Source organism: Dendrobates tinctorius, unplaced genomic scaffold, assembly GCF_039654945.1.
Source record: "Dendrobates tinctorius isolate UK_male_01 unplaced genomic scaffold, ASM3965494v1 ptg000129l, whole genome shotgun sequence".
NCBI lineage: Eukaryota > Metazoa > Chordata > Amphibia > Anura > Dendrobatidae > Dendrobates > Dendrobates tinctorius.
Genome location: NW_027361797.1, coordinates 11281558 through 11306356, shown reverse-complemented (window position 1 = coordinate 11306356; position 24799 = coordinate 11281558). Strand labels below are relative to the sequence as shown.

The 24799-nt window shown below is 46.1% G+C and overlaps 2 protein-coding genes across 5 annotated transcripts; one reads left to right on the top strand and one right to left on the bottom strand.

Moving 5' to 3' along the window:
- Positions 1 to 313: 313 nt before the first annotated feature.
- On the bottom strand, positions 314 to 16763 carry PMM2 (phosphomannomutase 2). The gene is made up of 8 exons (XM_073542811.1): positions 16625 to 16763; positions 16036 to 16147; positions 14207 to 14283; positions 13538 to 13629; positions 13049 to 13148; positions 10915 to 10990; positions 10668 to 10783; positions 314 to 2743 (listed from the first exon to the last, which is right to left on the bottom strand). Exons 1-8 carry the CDS (start codon positions 16691 to 16693, stop codon positions 2639 to 2641), a joined length of 747 nt encoding a protein of 248 aa, XP_073398912.1. The 5' UTR covers positions 16694 to 16763; the 3' UTR covers positions 314 to 2638.
- TMEM186 (transmembrane protein 186) lies at positions 16737 to 24799 on the top strand. 4 transcript variants are annotated; one of them, XM_073542812.1, is made up of 3 exons: positions 16763 to 16873; positions 17585 to 17658; positions 24063 to 24799. In XM_073542812.1, exon 3 carries the CDS (start codon positions 24074 to 24076, stop codon positions 24776 to 24778), a length of 705 nt encoding a protein of 234 aa, XP_073398913.1. In that variant the 5' UTR covers positions 16763 to 16873; positions 17585 to 17658; positions 24063 to 24073; the 3' UTR covers positions 24779 to 24799. The 4 variants fall into 4 exon arrangements, with proteins under 4 accessions (XP_073398915.1, XP_073398913.1, XP_073398916.1 ...); XM_073542813.1 differs by lacking the exon at positions 16763 to 16873 and adding an exon at positions 16917 to 17233; XM_073542814.1 differs by lacking the exon at positions 17585 to 17658 and having other exon boundaries at positions 16737 to 16873.

Here is a 24799-nt window from a genome sequence, read left to right as displayed (position 1 = left end):
TGCCGGCATTTAGCTCGGAGACTTAGGAATGTGACCTCCGTATTCACCAGCGCAGCTTATAGTACGGAGAAAGATGTTTTATAACCGCAACGAGCAAATAAACGATCATCATCGTCTACAATCATCTGTCATTTCTTTACACTGCTAATGTAAGCGAATACCCCAACATGGAGCACATGACATAAGAATTTGTGGATGTCCTAGTTAGCCGAATTCTAGACTTGTTTCCTTCTTGGCACATCATGAAAATAAACATTTAACATTTTGGAACAAGTCATTAAAAAAATGAAAACGCTTGTGAAAAGCAAAAGGGTTGACCATTCAATAGTTTAATTTTTTTTTGATCTGATGATGGGTAAGACAAAACTTATATCCATATTCACTATTTTTTTTAGTTTGCACATATTTATTTCCAAGGTCACGACATGTAAAAGCTAGAGCATATGTATTCTGTAATGATCCTGACATCACTTCAGAGCTGCACTCAAAATTCTGCTTGGTTCTCAACCTCACTGCAAGCACGGCCCAATAGGTTACCTGCCAGAGTTTGTATTCCAAATTACTGTACTGTGTTTGGTTTAGGAATAACTCTTCCCAGAAAGAAAATAAGGCCACTCTGGACAGTAATACAGGCTGGAACTTGGGATCAGAGCAAGGTAATAAAACATTAATCAAAGTTGAAGACATTTGTATGAGATTAGAAAAACATTGATATATGGCTGACATTCCTGACCATGATCACCATCTCTTAGAAATCTAGAACAGTCTGAGCAATCATAAGGCACTTTATTAGGCCACGTTCAGTGTTTGGTCAGTATTTTACATCCATATTTGTAATAAGCCAAAACCAGGAGTGGAACAATCAGAAGAAAAGTGTAATAGAAACTCGTCACCACTTCTGGATTTATCACCCACTCCTGGTTTTGGTTTACAAATATTGTTGTAAAACACTGACCAAATACTGAATGTGTGAACGTGGCCTTAAAGCAAATCTCATATTTGCCAAGCAGGTATTCTTACAGGATATGCGTGTGTGTGGGTGATATCCTTAGCTGTGTTCCTTACCCTAATATGTGCTGTAGAATACACGCCATTCCTCAGCCACGCCACCACTTCTGGCTTATACTTAGGAGTGTGTCTTGGGGGGGGGTTTACTGCCTCATGTCAATTGCTAAGCCATCCCCCTTTGTCTATGTGTTGGGTGCGACAGAAGGGCCTTGTCTCAGCTATGGAAACGAATGTCATCCCCCTTAGCATAGCACACAGATGACGATGCAACACTTGAATCTCACTTGTGTCAAACCTAGAGCAGAGCTGTACGGACCGGAGCTGGCAGCTGAATAACAACACACCCTTGAAAATAAGAGAATACATTTCTATGTACTTACATTAGGTATACGGCTAAGGAAACACTTTTTTTTTTCTTTTTAACTGCACATCCTCTGTAACTAACCAGTATCTGATAATCATTTCCTTGCTGCTATATAGGATGTGGCCAATATGGTTTCCTTGACTTGTAGCCAAAAGCAGTTGTCTAAAATGTTAGTTACCTATACAATACCATCCGTGAGACATTACTTCACTGCCTTTCATAAAACTGCAGGGGTCCCCAACCGGTGGCTCATGGACCCATGGGTGGCTCCTAGCAGCCTAGCCGATAACCACAAAGAGGTCTTCAGCTGGTGACTATTGTGATTCGTCCTGCACAGCAGATCTGGGTATGTGGCTAATGGGGAAAATCATTACAGTAGACTGGAGATAGGATGATACTGCCAGTTAGAGGGGGGATTACGCTGGGTGTAACAGCACGGTGAATGTGCTCCATGCCACAAGTGGGACCCCTGGATGTAAGTATTCTGCCTATAAGGGACGAGGGCACAAGGGTTCGGTGGGCTCTGTGAGGACTGTGGGGCTCTTGGTGTCACTATGGTGTAAGTAGTAGGGGTCCCGCTGAACGTGACTCACGACATTATCAGAGCTGAATGTGGCTCAAGGTAAGAAGCGTCAGGATGTACCTGGATATTTCCATAGGAATATCCCCAAAATGGTACCACGTCATGCCTACAATTGAACTTGGCCAACCGTGCGCTAGGTACACCGACTATGTACCCATGAACATTGTAATTACCAGGTGGTCTTCCCTACAATTCAGGTGTATCTGAGCCATTTTCACAGGGCACACGGTCACAGCTATGCCCATCTAGTACCCAGAGAGAGAGAACACAACTGAGATATCGAGAAGAGTGCGGGTCTCCACTCCAGACCCGAATTGTAAATTCCCAATCGCCGACTACGGCTGTAACGTTCTGTCTCCAAGTATTGCAGAAAAACTGCTGCTGTAACAAAATCACAAACAACGGGAACACGTGCGCTATACAAAACTGTATTCAGGAGCGGAGTCCACTTCTGGAGCGGCGAGGGCCTTGTGCCGCTCATTGACCCATGTAGATGACGGCGGTAAGATGGCAGGCTGCAAACTGTAGGAACCTTGCAGTAATCACTGGTATCATTCACTAAAAGATAGAGCTGCTCCACAATAACTAGAAAATAATGAATCCGTCACCATTCATTAAACCACTACAGGGACGATTTCCAATCATCTCTCGCGGGATCGTCACTATCCTTCATGTAGAAGTGTTTACTGCAAGAACAGCTCTGTGCAAATGGTCTGTGTGTCTGCAGGCGACGTCACACAATGGCCAATTGTTCTCGGGTCCATGAAGATTTCATAGTCATTACCTCCCTGAAAACAAAGCGAGAGATTAGAGCCAGCACCGTGCACAATGGCGATTCAGGCCCATGCTTCAGCTGTTGTATTGGGCTCAGAACTTGCGTTACATGATAGTCCCATAATCAATTATTGTACAGGCATTATATTCCTGTGTATACGAGTAATAATAATAATCTTTATTTTTATATAGCGCTAACATATTCCGCAGCGCTTTACAGTTTGCACACATTTTCATCACTGTCCCCGATGGGGCTCACAATCTGAATTCCCTATCAGTATGTCTTTAGAATGTGGGAGGAAACCGGAGTGCCCGGAGGAAACCCATGCAAACACGGGGAGAACATACAAACTCCTTGCAGATGTTGGGAGTATTACAGATGGGACGGTCTCATCAGAAAGTGACCCATTTACAGGAGGCTGCTGTGTTACATGTATTTTTTTTTAAAAAAAAGACTTTTTCATATGATCTTTATTACAAAAAAATGTAATCCTGCAATTTTCACACTAGACAGTGAAGATTTTTTAAAAACTCCCTGTCTTTCAGGAAGAGTTTTCAACAGACTCCTTACCGTCAGAGACAGGATTACAAAGACAGGTAACTATGCTATACACAGCTGATTACACAGGATGCACCTATCACAGTTGACCTCCCACTGCCTTCACGATGAGATTTGCACACACTCATTAGATGCTTCAATACAAAAGATTGGATCAGGATCCGACCATTGTGGCTATGTGCATGTGTTGTTTCCTGAAGCAACAGGAATTTCGTCTCTAACACAGCCCCAGTGTGAAAATGGTAAGATTTCTATTTTTAATATAGGTTGTGCCAAATAGTATTAAGTTACGTACCGGTAACGGTATTTTTCGGAAGCCCATGACAGCACCACGAGAGAGGGGATCCGCCCTTTAGGAACAGGAAACCTACAGATACAAAAAGGGCGGCACCTCTCCCACGCATCAGTTGGTTTACAGAGCTTGAGAGGCTACCATGGTTAGTACACAACATATAATATATACAACCTATCTACCCTATATAGCAGAAATATATATATATATTTTTTTTTTTTTTTTACACCATCTCCCACATACCGTAAATTGTGGACAATCTTCTAAAGGAGTGCACCCCTATATGTGAACAAGGGAGGGAACTAAGGGTGCTGTCATGGGCTTCCGAAAAATACCGTTACCGGTACGAAACTTAATACTTTATTCGGACTCCCATGACAGCACCACGAGAGAATTACAGAGATGTAAACTAATTTAGGGTGGGACTACAGCCTGCAGCACCCTTAGCCCGAAGGTGAGAACTGAAGAGGCACCCATATCTAATCGATAGTGGTTAAAAAAGGTGGAAGGAGATGACCAGGTGGCCGCCATACATATCTGATCAATTGACACTCCAGATCTTTCTGCCCAAGATGATGCCATGGCACGAGTGGAATGCGCCCTCAGGTTCTGCGGAGCCGGACCTCCACCTGCTGTGTAGGCAAGAGAGATAGCCTCCCTAATCCACCTCGCTAATGTTCGTTTTGATACCCTACAACCTTTCCTGGGACCTTGGAAGGATAGGAATAATGCATTCTCCTTCTTCCAAGGATCCGTGGCTGCTAAATATTTAAGTAAGCATCTCCTAATATCTAATGCCTGAAGTTTTTGCTCCTTAGGGTTGGTCGGATTAGGGAGGAAGGAAGGCAGAACTCTCTCTTGTGTCCTGTGAAATTGTGATGCTACCTTGGGAAGGTATGCTGGATCTGGCCTTAGGATTACTCTATCCTGTAAGAACTCTGTGTAAGGGGGCAATCTGGAAAGTGCCTGTATGTCGCTCACTCTACGTGCGGATGTTATCGCCACTAGAAAAGCTGTCTTAAGAGATATAATCTTTAATGAGGCCGAATCCAGAGGTTCAAATGGTTTTTCTGTCAAGGCCGTAAGGACTAAATTTAAGTCCCAAGGTACACATCTGTCTTTGTGTATGGGTCTCGATCTAGCCGCTGCTTTGATAAACCTTGCTACCCAATAGTTATTGTCAATATCACATGCAAACAAGGCCCCTAAGGCTGAAACTTGTACTTTTAATGTACTTGTGGAGAGACCCAATTCGAGACCCTTCTGGAGAAATTCCAGAATATGTTTCGTGGGAATTCCGTCTCTGGCGTCAAACTGAAAGGTGGACAGGAATCGCTTCCAGGTCCTAGCATAAATGTTAGTGGTAGCCAATTTCCTGCTTTTTAGGAGGGTATCAATTAACTTCTTGGAGAACCCTCTATCCTCTAACAGTGACCTTTCAAAGACCACGCCGTCAAATGGAGTCTCGTTACTTGTGGGTGGCTGACTGGCCCCTGGTAGAGGAGATCCGGAAGGTTCGGCAGCACCCAGGGATCGCATACAGACATGGTCCTCAACCATGCAAACCAGGTCCTCCTGGGCCAAAAGGGGGCAATTAATATGACTCTTGCCCGATCTTCCCTGATCTTCCTTACTACCAGAGGTAGAAGATATAATGGCGGGAAGGCGTATGCCAGAGAAAAATTCCATCTTATCAGGAGGGCGTCCACTGCTAGTGGATTTTCTCTGGGATTCAGAGAGCAGAACGATTTTTCTTTTCTGTTTTCTCTGGTGGCAAAGAGGTCTACCTCTGGCCGACCCCATCTGCGGACAATCTGGTGGTAAATATCCCTGTTCAAAGCCCATTCTCCTTGCTTTAGAGCCTTGCGGCTTAGAAAGTCTGCCTTTACGTTGTCCTTTCCTCTGATGTGGAGCGCCGTCAAAGATAGAAAACTTCCCTCTGCTATTTGAAGGAGACGTTCTGTTGTCCGCATCAGGGCGTCGGAGCGGGTTCCACCTTGGTGGTTGATATATGCTACCGCTACCTGGTTGTCCGAGAGTATCCTCACGTGATGGCCCTGTAGGTACATAATGAGTTTTTTGACTGCCTGCTCTATCGCCAATAGCTCTCTTTGGTTGGATGAGATCTCCGTATTCGAATCCCACTGTCCCTGTACCACTATGTCCCCCATATGGGCCCCCCAACCGAAGGGACTAGCGTCTGTGGTTATAACACGGGTTATCTGCGTTATCCAGGGCACCCCTGAGGCTAGGTTCTCATCATCGAGCCACCATCTAAGCGATGTGACAGTCGAGGGGCTTAGCAATAGTTGACCTTGTAAGGAGTGTCTTAAGGCCCTGCTATTAAATAGGACATCCTTCTGAAGGGCTCTAGTATGGAATTGTGCCCACCTAACTGCTGGGATCATGAGGTTAGAGATCCCAACAGGGACATGGCCTGTTTGAGGGTCATAGAAGGATTATCAACCGCCCGAAGAACCTGCTGCTGTATCTTTTGCATTTTATCCAATGGCAACAGACACTGCTGAGTTTCTGAATTTAATAGTAAGCCTAGAAACTTTTGTATTTTTGAGGGCTAGAGTCGGGATTTCTCGTAGTTTAATATCCATCCGAGGTTTTCTAACCTGGACTTCGCTCTTTCTATCTGGGATGTACAATGGCCCCCTGATTTTCCCACAATTAAAAAATCATCCAAATATGGAACAATCAGGATGTCCACTTCCCGTAAATGCGCCATCACTTCGGCCACTATCTTTGTAAATACCCGGGGCGCTGCAGAGAGACCAAAGGGAAGGGCTCTATATTGATAATGACGAACTGTGCCATCTATTGAAACCGCCACCCTCAGGAACTGCTGGAAGTCTGCATGGATAGGTACATGATAGTACGCATCTTTCAAATCTATGACTGCCATAAAACACCCTTTAAACAATATTTTTATTGTCGTATTGATAGACTCCATCTTAAAAGTACGGTTCACCAAAAACTTATTAAGGAAACGTAAGTTAATGATCGTTCTAAACGTCTTATCAGGTTTTTGGATCAGGAATAAGGGAGAGTAGAAACCTCCTCCTCTCTCAGCTTCCGGAACCTCTATCAGGACGTTTTTCTGGCATAGGCTCAAGACCTCCGCTTCTAAAGCTGCTTGTTCAAGGGGTGAAGATCTTAAAGGAGTGGATTTAAAGGTATCCCGCGGGACCTGGGTAAACTCCAATCTAAGCCCGGTGGATATTACATTGCGTACCCAGTCACTATTTGTAATCTGTGACCATGCCGGAAGGAAGGATGATAGTCTACCTCCCACGGGAATTGCTAGTCATTGATTTTGTCTCTTTTGATCTCTAGACGAGCGTCTAAACATGTAGCCCGTACCTCTTCTGCTTCTATCTTCCCATCTGGGACGGTCTCTAGTAGGCGAAGAATTGGGCCTTCTCCCCAGACGGAATCTCCTTCTACCAAATGGGCGTCGGTAGGATGTAGGCCAGAGATTTGGGAATTTTTTCTTGTCGTCCCCAGCCTTCTCAAGCAGTTCGTCCAGGACTGCGCCGAACAAATATTCCCCCTCACACGGAATAGTACAAAGCTTCGCCCTGGTCTGAATGTCTCCCTGCCAGCACTTTAGCCACAGGGCTCTACGAGCCGCATTAGAGAGACCTGCTGCTCTGGCTGCCATTCTTACTGCATCCGCCGAGGCATCTGCTAGGAAGGCTGCTCCCTCTTGGATTGTTGGTAGGGCCCCAAGAATTGTTTGTCTTGACGTACCCTGTTTTATTTGTGACTCCAACTGGTCCAACCAGACCATCATGGACCTGGCTGTGCATGTTGACGCAACTGCTGGTCTTAAGGAACCGGCTGCCATCTCCCAAGTATTCTTAAGGAAGGTGTCTGCCTTCCTGTCTAGGGGATCTTTAAGGGATCCCATGTCCTCAAAGGGCAGCGAGGATCTTTTCGATGCCTTTGCAATGGCCGCATCTAATTTGGGGGCCTTGTCCCAAGTATTTACTGCCGGATCGTCAAAGGGATATCTGCGTTTGAGGGCTGGTGGTAGCGATCCTCTTTTATCCGTTTTTTTCCACTCTCTGTGGATTAGATCCTGGATCTTCTGATTTAACGGGAAGACTCTGTGCTTCCTCTGCTCCAGCCCCCTGAACATGACATCCTGCATGGATAATTGGGGCTTAGGCTCCTCTACTTCCATTGTCCCTCTGACTGCTTTGACCAGCTTGTCTACCCGGTCAAGAGGCAGACAAAACCGCCCAGAGTCCTCTTCTCCTGAGGAGGACGAGGGAGATGAAGCCTGGGAGTCTCTACTTCTCCTCCATTCTGCCGAGGAATCGGACTCCACCGGGACCCCGCCCTTTATAGTTTCCGGCTGGGACAGTGACTTTAGGGTTTCCTTCATTTCTGCCCTAACAATGTCTCTCAAACTCGCTGCTACCGCGGGCGACTCTTCCGCCACTGTCTGCTGAATACAGGGGGGGCACAATCTTTTGGGGCATGAGTCCGGTAATGGGCATGCACAGAGTGCGCATTCCCTGTGTTTAGTTTTACTTGAAGCCTTCTTCCCCTAGAATAAAGCACAGAAGGGGGGCCCCGTCACTGAGTGAACTTTCACGAAGATCACTTACCAGTGCCACTCTCAAGTACCGGAGGATGAGGGGGATTCTTCTCAGACGATGCTCCTGTCTGCTTAGAGGAGCTTTTATGGCTGGACTGGTCATTTCGTCCCGTACGTTCACTGTCACGTGACTCTTTTTTTTTCTGCTTGACCTGCCGAAGGTCATCCAGGGGCGGCAGAGATGTTTGTCGCTGCTGCCGTCATTGCTGCTGCTGCCGCCGCTGCCGCTCGCTCTCCATTACTGCTCGCAATAATGTGGCCAAGGCAAGGCACCCTGCCCGGGTCCTGCCTATATACCCCTCCTCCGGACAGCAGTATGCGTGCCGCGCCCCTCCCCCCTAATAGGGCTCCCTTCCCCCTAATAGGGCTCCCTTCCCCAGCTGGCGCCGCACCCGGCCGGAGAGCCGACACTCATCGGCGTTTGCGATGGGCGCCGCCATCTTGTTTTTCTCGCGCATGCGTAGTGGCGCCGCCGACCCGGAAGCACCTCCTCCGGTCACCCCCTGACGTCACCGCGACCCCGCCCGACCGGAAGTCACGCCGGATCCGGGGGCCCTCGGGGGGGGAAACATACTCACCGGCGGCGGCCTTTATTCTGGAGTCGGACACCCTCCGGACGCCGCTCCCTGCTGACTACGCCACCGCCGTGCTTCCCATCCTGGGCCACCGTGGCGTCTTCCAGGGATCCGCACCAGGCCGAGGTAGGAGACCCCCCCCGCTACCTGTATCGGCCGGCCGGCCTGGGATCCTGGTCTTCTGTAGGATCCCGTCCCTTCAGGAACAGGAAGCCAACTGATGCGTGGGAGAGGTGCCGCCCTTTTTGTATCTGTAGGTTTCCTGTTCCTAAAGGGCGGATCCCCTCTCTCGTGGTGCTGTCATGGGAGTCCGAATAAATATATATTTTTTTATATTTTTAGTAAAATAAAACACAAGAAACTACATAAACTGCAGCAATATCCCCCTATAAAGGGAAGGTCCATCTTTCATCACTAGGTAGTTTTAGGTGAGGTCACCAATAGAGGATGCTGTTATTAATGACATCAGTACATTACAATATACAATAAGCTCTGACACTCCCTCTAGTGGCCACTGCAGGTAACCAGCATTAGCTTCCAACTCAACACTGAAGACTGATACCCAGACCGGCCACGTGGCTACTGACCCCATCAAATACACTTCTATAGGCCTTCGATGCTGTTAGTTTGGGTTAGGAGACAAGGTCCGTTGGGACACTCTAGTGTAAATACAGACGATGTCTGAATTCTATCTACATAGGGGGGATTGGCGTTCTGTACTTAGAAACTAATTTAAGAACTAGCTAAAAAAAAAATTAGATAAAAAATAAATAAATAAAATCTATTATGAATATATAAAATTCTTCTGTGCTTGGCAACGGTTTCCACAGGCCCCCAAACCGCTACCACGTATGTATTATCCTTATACCCTTCAGTAACACAATACAATGGGCTTGTTAAGATTTCTTCATATGACAAAAAAATATTTGATAACAGTGATGGCGCTATTCTAATTATTGTGTGACTAGTCGTGGGGGCGCTGGTTTCTCCTGGCTAATCATCCCATTGATCGTGTTATCACGCCAACGTAGGTGGAACATGATTTGCAAGAGCAGCGTCACCAACGACTCTTTGCAAATCCTGGCCTCGCTGGCAATGTGCGGCAAGGCCGGGTGTGAGCACCCATGCTCCAGCGGTGCTCTGCCCATGCCCAGGGTGGCTGTGGTGATGTGGGACTCAGCCAGATGCAAGATTTGTAGAACTAGTGGTAAGGACTGGCTGAGTCCAGCATCACGGTTGCCTCCCTGGGCATGAAAATCTTAAGAAAGGAGCCTGGTGAAGACCCCAAGCCGAGGTAGAAACGCGCTGCTTGTTAGTCCATGCACTAATTTACATTATGATTCCTATGCCATTCAGTGCAGCGCTCAGTAGCGCCTCCCGATGTATGTTTTGTATTGTGCATGAGATGAGCAGGAAACTCTTCCTCTACTTCTTACATATTTCTGGGGTGCCACACCAGGTAGCACCATTTGTTATTTTTGTATGGGATTGTCAGGGATTTGAACGGAGGGGCCACATAGGAGGAAACGTTCAGCTCATGGATAGCAGACACCGGACTACGCTTTATGGCCAAATATTATGTTACAGTGGAGCAGATTATGGAGGGGGCAGTCTCCCCTTCTCTTACCAAGACTTAACTAAGGGGGGTCAGCCACTTTTGGTAACAAATTATTGATTTTTAAACACATGTATTTAGAGTTAAAAATCATTTTTGTAATTGGGTTTCATTAGAAGTTTTGCAAGCTCTTTGTTTCAACTCTGATGTGGTCTTGGGCCTTTTATTATTGATTTTTCTGTGAAGTGAAAGATGAATGTACAGTATGAACAGAAACTATAGTGTTATGTGCCCGATATGGCGCTAGTCAGACCTCAAGAAACCTACACTGATACTCACCGGCATCGTTTTATCTCCAAAGAAGTAGACTTGGGAAAAGGCTTCCTTCTCCAGAATTCCTAGGCAGTACGTCTTGTCCCAACCATTGGGGAACACATCAAAGCTGATCTGACCTCCTGTTCACAGCAAACGAAAAGTACAATCACATTATAACCTGACTTACCCTTTTCCACATGTTGCATAGCAGAGACCAGAACTCTGTCCAATCCTTTCCCTGCGGGGCCTGACTGACAGCGTCATACATTACCTATAGAAAACGTCAGACCTTTTCCATCAAACTCCTTACGCAAATCTGCAACAAACTTGTCTCGAAAATGTTCTTTCTAAGAAAGGAAAAGAGAAGAACTTTCAATCAGTCATCAAATCAATTTGCTGACATTAGTAATCCTTAAAGGGGGTTCACTACTGAGACAAGCTCTTCTCAATCACTACGTCTCCTCCAAGGAAAATAATAGTTATATAGGAGGGGCCGTTCCAGAGGTGACAGCACTGGTTCACCCGGAGCCAGTCAGCGGCCGAATCTCTCACCTCTTCTTCAGACATAATCGTCATCTGGAAGAGGTCAGAGCTGAGGCTGCACTCTCGGCTCCTCCGGATGTCAATTACCTCCGAAAGAGAGTGAGTGAAGGGGCCGCCGACTGGCTGTAGGGCCAGTGCCAACACCGCCGAAACAGCCCCTGCAGCAGCCCAACACTACTAGTTGTGGTGTGCACACAACCATATCAGGTGAGCACCGCAGTGCGTCCTTGCTGTATTTTTCCCAGATAAGACCCTATTTGTGATTTTTTCATTTCCACCAATTGTTCTGTGATTTTGGGTTGTCTCCTTCCATATTGTTTGGATTTATATTCCATCACAGCGGAAATCCGATGAAATAGTAAAAGCTGTAGTGATCTCAAGGGCCACCACTAGAGGGAGTTTGCTGTGCATGTATTCATGCATGGAGCAGGCGGCCCCTTGTGCCTACTATATTCAACCAGAATCTATATATTAAAAGACTTTAGCAGGAAATACAATTGTATCCTTTTCCTTTGGATCAGGCCAAAATGATTCATTTCAAAGACCCCCCACCCTGGTGATTGCTGATGTGAATACCAAAATGTGGAGAGGAAGGAAATCTGCAGCAGCAGGGCAGCCCTGGAGGCCAGATCCGTAATGAAGTACTGTGATGGCACCCCAGTTTATATTATGTATAGAAAATAAAATGCTACTCAAGCATCCCAGAAAATTACTTATTAGCTGGGGAAAATAAAAATCAACCTTGTCTTAAAAATATTTAGCAGACTTATGCCGCAGCCAACGTGTGTATAGGGTTTCAGTCACATGCATTGCTGCATATTGTAAATGCAGATTCTGTCCCAAAAAGATCCACATTTAATCCATGTGTGAATAGGGCTTACATTAACCGAATGTCGACTGCCTGTTCATAGGAACGCTCTTTTCTGGATATTGGCCCGTTTAGACAGGCTGCTAAGCACTAGGCGAATGAGATGAGCACAATCTTCGGATGAAATGATTTTTAATCAATCCTTCTCGGCAGCACATTGTCCTGTGTAAACATGAACATGTGCTGCCGAGGACAATAAAATTCTATGCGCACGAAACAATTGTAATAACAATCTGTGTGCATGGCAGAGCGGGCAACTGGTCTAAACTGGCTATTAAACGCCCAATGATCGGCTTCCACATAGACAATTAGTGGCTGTGTAATGGCCATGATCGGGCTACGTGAATGCAGCCTTCTGGTTATTTACACATGGCCGATGGATTTCGGAAATACCCGTTTACTATAATGATTGAATGGGGTTGGTTCTGCAGCGCGTGCATGAGTTTTTTCAAATCCCATTCAGGTCACTGGGGCAAACTGCAGAAATTTTCATGATAAAATCTCTCAGGTGTGAACTTACCCTTATTGTCTAGAGCCAGGGGGACCTGGAGAACCAGACAACTCAGACTGTGTATGCTTGGGCTAAGTCATGGCCTCGTGGCCTGAGCCTGGGGAGGCCTCGTGGCCCGAGCCTGGGGAGGTGACTAAACCATTCGACAACACTCTACTTCATTCTACCCTAGTCCAACAGGAAAACACACGCACTATGAGAATGGGGCTCTTGTGTGATCCAATTTAATGAAGATGTGGTTGCGCCTGCTTGGTGCCACGCTATTCAACATCTATAAGAATGATGGAGGTAAATGACACTTGGCTGCCAGTCCTGTACACTAGCCACAGCTTGCAGACTTCTGTCCATTAGGAAAGCTGACAGTAACTTTACTTCCCAAGACTATAAAACAAGCGAGCATCACCTGGGAAATCTGACTTTTTCCTCAATCTGGTGGCCAGGGTGTGAATAGTACTGATAATTTTCTATCAATGTTTCACCGACCTTATCTAATTCATAGAACTCAATCCGCTCCTCCTGGGTGCAGTTCCTTCCAATGGGCGAAACATTCAGCATACCATTCCGAAATTCAACAAACGTTCCCCTGAAATTACAAAAGGGTAGAAGTTCAGATTCTCATAGAACTGTCGCTCTCCTAAGCGCTGATGCTGGGTCACACATCCCCTATGCCAGGTACATCACCACAAGCGCTGAATGCCCAAGTAAAGCCCAAGGCCAGAACGGCTCCCTCCACCTTGCTGGTGGCGACTGATATTGCACACGGGCTAGACGCCGAGGGGCACAAATGTCATCTAGGAGGCCATTTTATAAAAATGCACCAAAAGTTCAGAAGAACAGCACAAACAAAAGCTGCATTGTACGTGTAAGTTTTCACAATTCACTATAGACGGTCAAGTAAATACCTGGCGCTAGGGCCTTTTTTTTTTTTTTTTTTATCAATCTCAACATTGTAATTGTACAATCATCACCAACCTTTTCTTTGGTAGCTTCAGTTTAGCAATATATGCCAGGCAGTAGTTGATGATTTCTTGTAACAAGTCCTCTCCCAGGTGGGCATGGATGCTCTGTGACAATGAAATCCATTATTAACAGGGACATTTAATAACAGTGAAAAGTAAAAAAAAAAAAAAAAAAAAAAAAAAAAAGGGTTCAAATCACGCAACTATTCCCCCATGAAAAGAAAAAAAAAAATTACATGTGGTATCGCCAAGTTCAGAAAAGCCCAATCAAAATATAAAAACAATTAACCAGTAAACACCGTAAATGAAACTCAAGAACGCCCAAATTAAGATTATTTGGTCTGTGCAATTCAACAAAAAAGGCTGTAACAAGCAATCAAAAAGTCACATCTAATCCAAAATTGTATTAATCAAAACATCGTCTCACCCTGAACAAAAAAAAAAAAAAAAAATTGACACGTCAGTCCATGAGGTGGTTATGTTAATAAAGGAGTTTTCCCTTTCAGAAAACCCCTGTCCGCTGGCGGCAGTGCCTGGTATTAAGATGCGAGACTCGTCCGAGTTTCTCGCATGTGTGAGCCCGACCTAAGTGTAAAACTTTCTCTCTAGTTGTTCCAAACTGGATTACAAATACTGATGCAAAATACATGAGTGAATGATGCCCAAAAGGCGCGATACTAACTTGTTTGGAAAGGAACTTTCCGTCCTTGTACGCCACCAGGCCATTTTCAGGAAACACAAAGTCAAACTTCTCAACCACTGAAATCAAAATATGGAGAGCACAGAAAAGAGATGGATGGATGGATAGATAGAGATATGATAGAGAACAGAGGATATAGATAATATACAGATAATAGATACAGTGGGCACGCAAAGTATTCTGACCCCTTTACATTTTTCACTTTGTTTCATTGCAGCCATTTAGTAAATTCAAAAAAGTTCATTTTTATCTCATTAATGTACACTCTGCACCCCATCTTGACTGAAAAATACAAATGTAGAAATTTTTGCAAATTTATTAAAAAAAGAAAAACTGAGATATCACATGGTATATTCAGTATTCAGACCCTTTGCTCAGACACTCGTATTTAAGTCACATGCTGAACATTTCCTTGTGATCCTCCTTGAAATGGTTCTAGTCCTTCATTGGAGTCCAGCTGTGTTTAATTAAACTGATAGGACTTGATTTGGAAAGGCACATACCTGTCTATATAAGACCTCACAGCTCACAGTGCATGTCAGACCAAATGAGGATCATGAGGTCAAAAGGAACTGGCCAAGGAGCTCAGAGACCAAATTGTGGCCAGGCACAGATTTGGCCATGGTTAGAAAAGAATTTCTGCAGTACTCAAGGTTCCTAAGAGCACAGTGGCCTCCATAATCCTTAAATGGAAGAAGTTTGGTACCACCAGAAGTCTTCCTAGACCTGGCCGTCCAGCCAAACTGAGCAATCATGGGAGAAGAGCCTTGGTGAGAGAGGTAAAGAAGAACCCCAAGATCACTGTGGCTGAGCTCCACAGATGCAGTAGGGAGATGGGAGAAAGTTCCTCAAAGTCAACTATCACTGCAGCCCTCCACCAGTCGGGTCTTTATGGCAGAGTGGCCCGACGGAAGCATCTCCTCAGTGCCAGACATATGAAAGCCCGCATAGAGTTTGCTAAAAAACACATGAAGGACTCCCAGACTATGAGAAATAAGATTATCTTGTCTGATGAGATGAAGATTGAACTTTTTGGTGATGATTCTAAGCAGTGTGTGTGTGGCGATAACCCGGCACTGCTCATCACCTGCCCAATATAATCCCAACAGTGAAACATGGTGGTGGCAGCATCATGCTAGGGGGGTGTTTTTCAGCTGCAGGAACAGGACGACTGGTTGCCATTGAAGGAAACACGAATGCGGCCAAGTACAGAGATATCCTGGAAGAAAACCTCTTCTAGAGTGCTCTGGACCTCAGACTTGGCTGAAGGTTCACCTACCAACAAGACAATGACCCTAAGCACACAGCTAAAATAACGAAGGAGTGGCTTCAGAACAACTCTGACCATTGTTGACTGGCCCAGCCAGAGCCCTGACTTAACTGAGCATCTCTGGAGAGACCTGAAAATGTCTGTCCACCAACGTTCACCATCCAACCTGATGGAACTGGAGAGGATCTGCAAGGAAGAATGGCAGAGGATCCCCAAATCCAGGTGTGAAAAACTTGTTACATCATTCCCAAGAAGACTCATGGCTGTACTAGCTCAAAAGGGTGCTTCTACTCAATACTGAGCAAAGGGTCTGAATAATTATCACCATGTGATATTTCAGTTTTTCTTTTTTAATAAATTTGCAAAAATTTCTACATTTGTTTTTTTCCGTCAAGATGGGGTGCAGAGTATACATTAATGAGAAAAAAAATGAACTTTTCTGAATTTACCAAATGGCTGCAATGAAACAAAGAGTGAAAAGTGTAAAGGGGTCTGAGTACTTCCCGTACCCACTGTAAATCTGCAGTTTGGGGTATTTTACCATCATCTCCCAGCTGTTCTTTAATTTTCTCAAAATCGGACCCTCCGACAACTCCAACTTTCACTTTTTTTCTCAAATTCTGCAGGAATTCCGCCATGTCACTGGTGACTTTCTAAAACATAAAGCAGAACCATGTTATCGGCCGTTCTCCGAGCAGCGGACCTTCCATAACCTTCCTGTCACTGGGACAGAAGCCAATAAAAGCCACAAGAGAGAGAGACCACTGACGGGAAGAATCCGCAAGGCGAGTATTAGGCCGGGGTCACACTTTCGAGTGCAGCGCGAGTCTCTCGCCTCAATACCCGGCACCGGCGCTTCACACAGGATTCCAGTGGCGGCGGTGGAGACACCCATGACGGAATGAAATGACGCCCACCCTGTGACTAAATAAGCCGGTACCAGAGAACTATATAAAGGGCTTTTTGCACATGATGAGACCGCCATTTTTAATTAAAAAAACCCATGTAAGTCACATATTGCATCACTAACAACTCACTGAGGACAGGTTCCCTTTAAGAATAGGGGAGTCTACAGCGCCCCCTAAAGCACACACCCCAAAACTTCCCAACACGGCCCTGAGGTACAGTACCTGCCTAGCAGCCGTCAGTGTGCCGTCCACATCAAACAAGCAGAGCACCTCTCCTGCTCCTCCGGCCATGGCTGCAGCGCTCAGTCAGTCGCACTATTTCAGTATGAATGGGCTCGTCCCCTCTCGGCTTCCGTCCTCCGGCCACATCACTACTTCCTGGTCACGTGACAACGGCTTAAAAACTACGATTCCCACAAGCGACGTGGTGTGACCGTCGCGCTGCATTCTGGGATGTGTGGCCGGTGACAGGTAGGTGCTATGTGGTCGTGTAGAGCGGGTCATGGTGACCTCAGGACTTCCGGGCGCCAGATCGCAGCATGTCCTTCACAGGACGGTGAAAAACTGCATCCAGCACACTGGAGCGGTCCTGTGGTCCGGCAGAGATGTGTGTGAGGCTGGACAAATGTTACTGCCTTCTGATCTGTAGAATAAAGTGTGTGCCCCTCCCCCAGCACATCACCAGGCGGCACCCAGAGCCCTTATTATAGTTATGGAGGTCACCCATCGCAGGCAGAAGCAGCCCTCATACCGAGCAGCATGGTGGAACCCACCGATCGCCTCCTGTGCAGAAGGGGGTCCATTCTGGGGTCCTGACAGAAGCCGGAGCCGGTGTGTATACCATAGTGCACCCATAGTGTCCTCAAGGAGCCTGAGCAGAAGCCACCAGTCATTGTATATATACAGGACTGTGCAAAAGTATTAGGCAGGCGTGAAAACAAAATCAAAATAATTGTTCTTTCAAAAATAGATGTGTTAATAGTTTATTCTTATCTAGTAACAAAATGAACAAACAGAAGAGACACCTAAACCCCACCAACACTTGATGTGACCGTCCTTCACCTTCAGACCAGCATCACTTCTAGCTACACTTACACTGGGCCGGGATATAGGGTTATAGTCTGGGGTCCGAGTAACCGATTCTACCAAGCAGGGGATACTGATCATTATTTTTATATGTAGGTTGACGCTGAAAGATTAACAGCTGTGTGGGAGGCTTGAAACTGGACGAGGAACAGCCAAACTTTTAAATCAAGGTGAGGTTGTGGAAGACAGTTTCATGTCACAGGTCATAAGAATGAGCACAGCAACAAGGTAGTTCTACTGCATCAGCAAGGTCACTCCCAGGAGAGGTAGACCGTAGATCATGGGTCCTCAAACTACGGCCCGCGGGCCACATGCGGCCCGCGAAGGACTTTTGTCTGGCCCCTGGCCAGGCCGACATTAAACGGCACTGATTACAGGGCCGACGGGCCCTGTAATCGCGGGCGGAACGAGGCGCCGAGGAAAGGCGTTGCGCAGCCCTCAGTATGCAGCAGAGACCACACAGGCGACGTGATTATCATCACGCGGCCTGATGACGTCACGCCGCCTGTGCCTGTGCTGGAAGAAGACGGAGATGAGCGGGCACCTCTTCAGAGCAGCAGGGGACATAGGTGAATACTGTTTTTTTTCTTTTTAACTCCGGGTCCTATTGGGGACCTGTGCTGCATAATGGGAACCTGTGCTGCCTTTTGGGGACCTGCGCTACGTATTGGGGACTTGTTCCTGCCTATTTGGGACCTATGCTACCTTTTGGGGACCTGTGCTACGTATTGGGGACATGTTCCTGCCTATTTGGGACCTGTGCTGCCTACTGGGGACCTGTGCTACCTTTTGGGGACCTGTGCTACATATTGGGGACATGTTCCTGCCTATTTGGGACCTGTGCTACCTACTGGGGACCTGTGCTACCTTTTGGGGACCTGTGCTACGTATTGGGGACATGTTCCTGCCTATTTGGGACCTGTGCTACCTTTTGGGGACATGTTACAATACGTATTGGGGACATGTTCCTGCCTATTTGGGACCTGTGCTGCCTACTGGGGACCTGTGCTACGTATTGGGGACATGTTCCTGCCTATTTGGGACCTGTGCTGCCTACTGGGGACCTGTGCTACCTTTTGGGGACCTGTGCTACGTATTGGGGACATGTTCCTGCCTATTTGGGACCTGTGCTGCCTACTGGGGACCTGTGCCACCTTGTGGGGACCTGTGCTACCTATTGGGGATATGTTCCTGCCTATTTGGGACCTGTGCTGCCTACTGGGGACCTGTGCTACCTTTTGGGGACCTGTGCTATGTATTAAGGACATGTTCCTGCCTATTTGAGACCTGTGCTACCTACTGGGGACATTTACCTGCCTATTGGGGACCTGTGCTACCTGTTGGGGACATTTACCTGCCTATTAGGGACCTGTGCTACCTATTGGGGACCTGTACCTGCCTATTGGGGACCTGTGCTGCCTATTGGGTACCTCTACCTGCCTATTGGGGACCTGTACCTGCCTATTGGGGACCTGTGCTGCCTATTGGCGTCCTGTGCTGCCTATTGGCGTCCTGTGCTGCCTATTGGCGACCTGTGCTGCCTATTGGGGAACTGTGCTACATATTGAGCACATTTTCCTGCCTATTGGGGACCTGTGCTGCCTATTAGGGACCTGTGCTACCTATTGGGGACCTGTACCTGCCTATTGGGGACCTGTGCTGCCTATTGGGTACCTCTACCTGCCTATTGGGGACCTGTGCTGCCTATTAGCGTCCTGTGCTGCCTATTGGCGACCTGTGCTACATATTGAGCACATTTTCCTGCCTATTGGGGACCTGTGCTGCCTATTGGGGACCTGTGCTACCTATTGGGGACCTGTGCTACCTATTGGGGACATTTACCTGCCTATTAGGGACCTGTGCTGCCTATTGAGGATCTGTGCTGCCTATTGGGGACTGTGTTGCCTATTGGGGACTGTGCTGCCTATTGGGGAACTGTGCTGCCTTTTGGGGAACTGTTCTAGATATTGAGCACATTTTCCAGCCTATTGGGGACCTGTGCTGCCTATTGGGGACATTTACCTGCCTATTGGGGACCTGTGCTGCTTATTGGGGACATTTTCATGCCTTTTAGGGACCAATGCTGCCTATTGGGGATTCTTGCGCCACACTAGTCTGAGCCTGTGGTAAAAGTGGAGTTCCACCAATATGGGCACTGGTGAGGCCGCATTGATGTGCACTGATCAGGCCACATCGATGTGCACTGATCAGGCCGCATTGATGGGCACTGATCAGGCTGCATTGCTGGGCGCTGATCAGGCCGCATTGCTGGGCACTGATCAGGCCGTATTGATGGGCTCTGATCAGGCTGCATTGCTGGGCGCTGATCAAGCCGCATTGATGGACAGTGATCAGGCTGCATTGATGGACCTATTTTGTTTTATTATTTCTAAATAAGATATGTGCTGTGTGCATATGAATTTGGTCCTAATTTTTTTTAAACTATATTCCGGCCCTCCAGTGGTCCGAGGGACCGTGATCTGGCCCCCTGTTTAAAAAGTTTGAGGACCCCTGCCGTAGATGTACTGGTCGGCCAAGAAACTTAGGGCAGCGGATGAAGGACACATCATGCTTCACTTTTACATGAAAATGATCTGTCATACACAAAAGATTATTGTTCTCTGCAGCACATTGTACCATGTCAACAGGACTTGTGCTGCCAAGAACAGCAGTCTATGCGGGTTGTACAATCTATTACAGGTGGCTAAGTGTGCATTTGAGGCTAGATTGGTCAGTCACTGGTTGTCTAACATTGTGCAGTGTAAACTCGCCTTGGTGTAGAAGATGAAATACTTTCATGTGGAATTGGAAGATGTCCAGCAGTGCCATCAGCTCAGAACTTAATAAGGTGTGCACACTGTCAACTGGTTTGAGGTGCTGGTATAACGGACCTAGAGGTCCAAAATATAGTCCTGAATAATTTGTACCGCACACTCAGGGATTTCTCATGCAAATTGAAGGGACTGGGGTAACTATTTTTCTTTGCTCTGTTCCTAAACCTGTACAGCTTATGTGAAATATTCACTAAAATGAATCTTTGGTAGAAAATTCTGTGTACATATAATGTGTGTGTGTGTGTGTGTGTGTGTATGTATGTATATATATATATATATATATATATATATATATATATATATATATATTTTTTTTTTTTGTGCAATATATTTGATCACATGGGAACTATGATATGTTTGTTCATGTATATTATGTTCTTGCTATGATTTATTTATATACCCTTTTTATTTTGCAGCAACAAATATGATTACGGCTCTGGTGGAGCCGTAACATCGTTATTCTGTTAGTCGCCGTCCACCATCTTTGTTAATAAATTAACAATTTGCATGAGAAAGCCCTCTGAGTATGCGGTACAAATTATTCAGGATCAGCTCAGAACTGGCAGTTACCAGTGGGATTTGGCTACATCCTCCTACTGTTCAGAGACATCTGGCCAGAAGTGGTCTTCATTGAAGAACTGCGGCCAAAAAGCCAAACCTTCCATGTGGAGACAAGGCCAAGTGAATCAACTATGCGCAAAAGATAGGAAATTGGAGAGCAGAAAAATGGCAGCAATACATGGACTGTCCTGACCTGAGCCTGACAGCTGCATAGAGATACATGAAGCTCGGGTCAGCCGCCGGCCAGTCCGAGCATTGCGACGTGATCGTCGTCCAAGTTATACAGTCTGCATGAGCTCTAATGCAGAGATATGCAGACAGGCAGTTATCCATAATGCAGTATGATCAGGGAGGTGCCTGATTGGCTCCAAATTCTGCAGCAAGACAATGACCCCAAACATAAGGAAAATGTCATTAAAAACTATCTACAGTATAAGGACCGGAGTCCTTGGAAGTGATGACATGGCCCCCACTGAGTCCTGATGTCAGCATCATCCAGTCTGTCTAGAATTACATGAGGAGACAGACAGAAGGATTTGCACAAGTAACATCTGTAGAAGACTTGTGGTTAGTTCGCCAAGATATTTGGAACAATCTCTCTGCTGAGTTCCTTCAAAAACTGTCTGTAAGTGACAAGTGTATCTAGAAGAAGCGATGCTCAAGTATTGATGGGATTTAGATTTCTGTTTTGTTCATTCTCTTTGCTTTTTGTTAATCGAATGAAAATAATCTATAACACTTTATAGTACTGTATACGTGTACAGTCATGGCCAAAAGTTTTGAGAATGACACCAAAATTATATTTTCACATGATCTGCTGCCCTCTGGTTTTAATTTGTGTTTGTCTGATGTTTATATCACATACAGAAATGTAGTTGCAATCATATTATGAGTAGCAAAAGGTTATATTGACAGTTAGAATGAGTTAATGCAGCAAGTCAATATTTGCAGTGTTGACCCTTCTTCTTCAGGACCTCAGCAATTCTCCCTGGCATGCTCTCAATCAACTTCTGGACCAAATCCTGACTGATAGCAGTCCATTCTTGCATAATAAATGCTTGCATGTTGCCAGAATTTGTTGGTTTTTGTTTGTCCACCTGTCTCTTGATGATTGCCCACAAGTTCTCAATGGGATTAAGATCTGGGGAGTTTCCAGGCCATGGACCCAAAATCTCTATGTTTTGTTCCCTGAGCCATTTAGTTATCACCTTTGCTTTATGGCAAGGTGCTCCATCATGTTGGAAAAGGCATTGTTGGGCGCCAAACTGCTCTTGGACGGTTGGGAGAAGTTGCTCTTGGAGGACATTCTGGCACCATTCTTTATTCATGGCTGTTTTTTTTGGCAACACTGTGAGTGACCCGATTCCCTTGGCTGAGAAGCCACCCCACACATGAATGGTTTCAGGATGCTTAACAGTTGGTATGAGACAAGACTGGTGGTAGCGCTCACCTGGTCTTCTCCGAATAAGCCGTTTTCCAGATGTCCCAAACAATCGAAAAGGGGATTCATCAGAGAAAATGACTTTACCCCAGTCCTCAGCAGTCCACTCCCTGTACCTTTTTTAGAATATCAGTCGGTCCCTGATGTTTTTTCTGGAGAGAAGTGGCTTCTTTGCTGCCCTCATTGAAACCAGGCCTTGCTCAAAGAGTCTCCGCCTCACAGTGCGTGCAGAAGCACTCACACCAGCCTGCCGCCATTGCTGAGCAAGCTCTGCACTGCTGGTAGTCCGATCCCGCAGCTGAAACAGTTTTAAGATACGGTCCTGGCGCTTGATGGTCCTTCTTGGCCGCCCTGGAGCCTTTTTGGCATCAATGGAAGCTCTCTCCTTGAAGTTCTTGATGATGCGATAGATTGTTGACTGAGGTGCAATCTTTCTAGCTGCGATACTCTTCCCTGTTAGGCCATTTTTGTGCAGGGCAATGATGGCTGCACGTGTTTCTTTAGAGATAACCATGGTTAACTGAAGAGAAACAATGATACCAAGCACCAGCCTCCTTTTAAAGTGTCCAGTGGTGTCATTCTTACTTAATCATGACTAATTGATCGCCAGCCCTGTCCTCATCAACACCCACACCTGTGTTAATTGAACAATCACTAAAACAATGTTAGCTGCTCCTTTTAAGGCTGGACTGCAATGATGTTGAAATGTGTTTTGGGGGTTAAAGTTCATTTTCTTGGCAAATATTGACTTTGCAAGTAATTGCTGTTAAGCTGATCACTCTTTATGACATTCTGGAGTATATGCAAATTGCCATTAGAAAAACTGAAGCAGTAGACTTTGTAAAAATTAATATTTGTAGCATTCTCAAAACTTTTGGCCATGACTGTATAAGCAGGGTCGGACTGGCCCACCGGGACACCGCAGAATTCTTCGGTGGGCTTCGGGGACTTGGCGTGCCCCGAGCAGGACATAAAGGAGTCCCACTGGTTTCAACTGAATGTGCGTCCTCGGACAAAGCCCTTTAATGCAAACTACCATGATTGTGCATCCCAGTTATAGCGTACGTACAGTAGATGTGCAGGAGCCGCCGGTGTTTTACAGTCGATGCTCCACTATACCTGGGATAACAGCTAACAGGTATTTGTACGTAGCTGTAAGGTGGGGCCACAGACACCCCAAATCGACCCTATGTGTAAGATATATTTGACTGAGATAGCCTCTGCATCTTTGGGTTCTTATGCGTCGTAGCAGCCTTTTTTAAAGGTCCCATTCATATGTCTGTGATTTTCGTGGACACATAGACTTGTATGGGTGATATCAGATCAAAAATGGACATACACCGTGGCCATGTGAACAACCCCATAAATTATAACAGGAATGTGTTCTATCCATGAAAAACACTGAACACATGCATGAAAAACTAACGTGTGAATGAGGCCTTATTTTCCTCTTGTTGATTGATCTATTCCAATATTTGTACTTTGTGGACATCAGGCGCAGTCAGATGGCCATATAACATGGGCAACGATCGCATCGCAGTGCATAGACTGGCCTGCAGCTATCCTGACCCGAGTGTGGTCAAGAAGCTGTCACGCGTAGGTCAGGAAAGCCGCCGACCAGTCCGAGCACTGCGATGTGATCGTTGTCGGTGTTGTACGACCATCTGACTGCCTTTACCAGCAAAATCTCATTGTATTTGATGAGGTGGGTGACTTCCATGTTCTTGTACTCCTGCAGGTTACATCTCCATGGCACAGCTCATCATTCGATCCTGGTGGATCAGACCTTCATGTCAGCCGCTCTCGGTCCAGTTGCGGAAAACTAATGTGCCTTGCAGAACTTCCTTTATTGGATGTGGGAGAATTACTCACCCATCATGTAGACAGGTTTCCCAGTTATTGTCCTCTACAAATAAGAAGCCATGGATAGAAACCACAAGTTTATTCCGTACAGCTTCACCGCTCAGCACAAAGACTGATGACTCCACCAAGTTTACACTGATCTACAAGTTTCCAGGCATCCGATTCTGCAGGGTGGTCTCCAGATTGAAACTTTTGCAAACCACAATGACGATATTGGTTCTTCCTCCCGTTTATTATTTCTATTTGCAAGGACAACTATCCCAGTTTGCCGCAGTTTACTGCACTGGAGCTACGCTTTTTGCAGGCGTCATGCTGTATGGAATGAGCTATTACCTGCGTAGAATTATTGGGATGCTGTATGTGGACGACGACCTAACAACTGTGAAGCTTTCCTACATGACTTTTTGGGGAAACAGAAGAGATATTTTGGTTCCAATCAATGATGTAAAACAGCTTTCAGAAACAGGAGATAATAAGGGGGAGATTCTCCGTCAGTTTGCAAGATACAGCGATCCCCATATTCTGTATTTCACTACTCGGTATGGATTAGTCTTGGATAGAGAGAAGTTCACTGCGGTTTTTGGAGAATAAAATCTTAAATTGCCTTGTCAA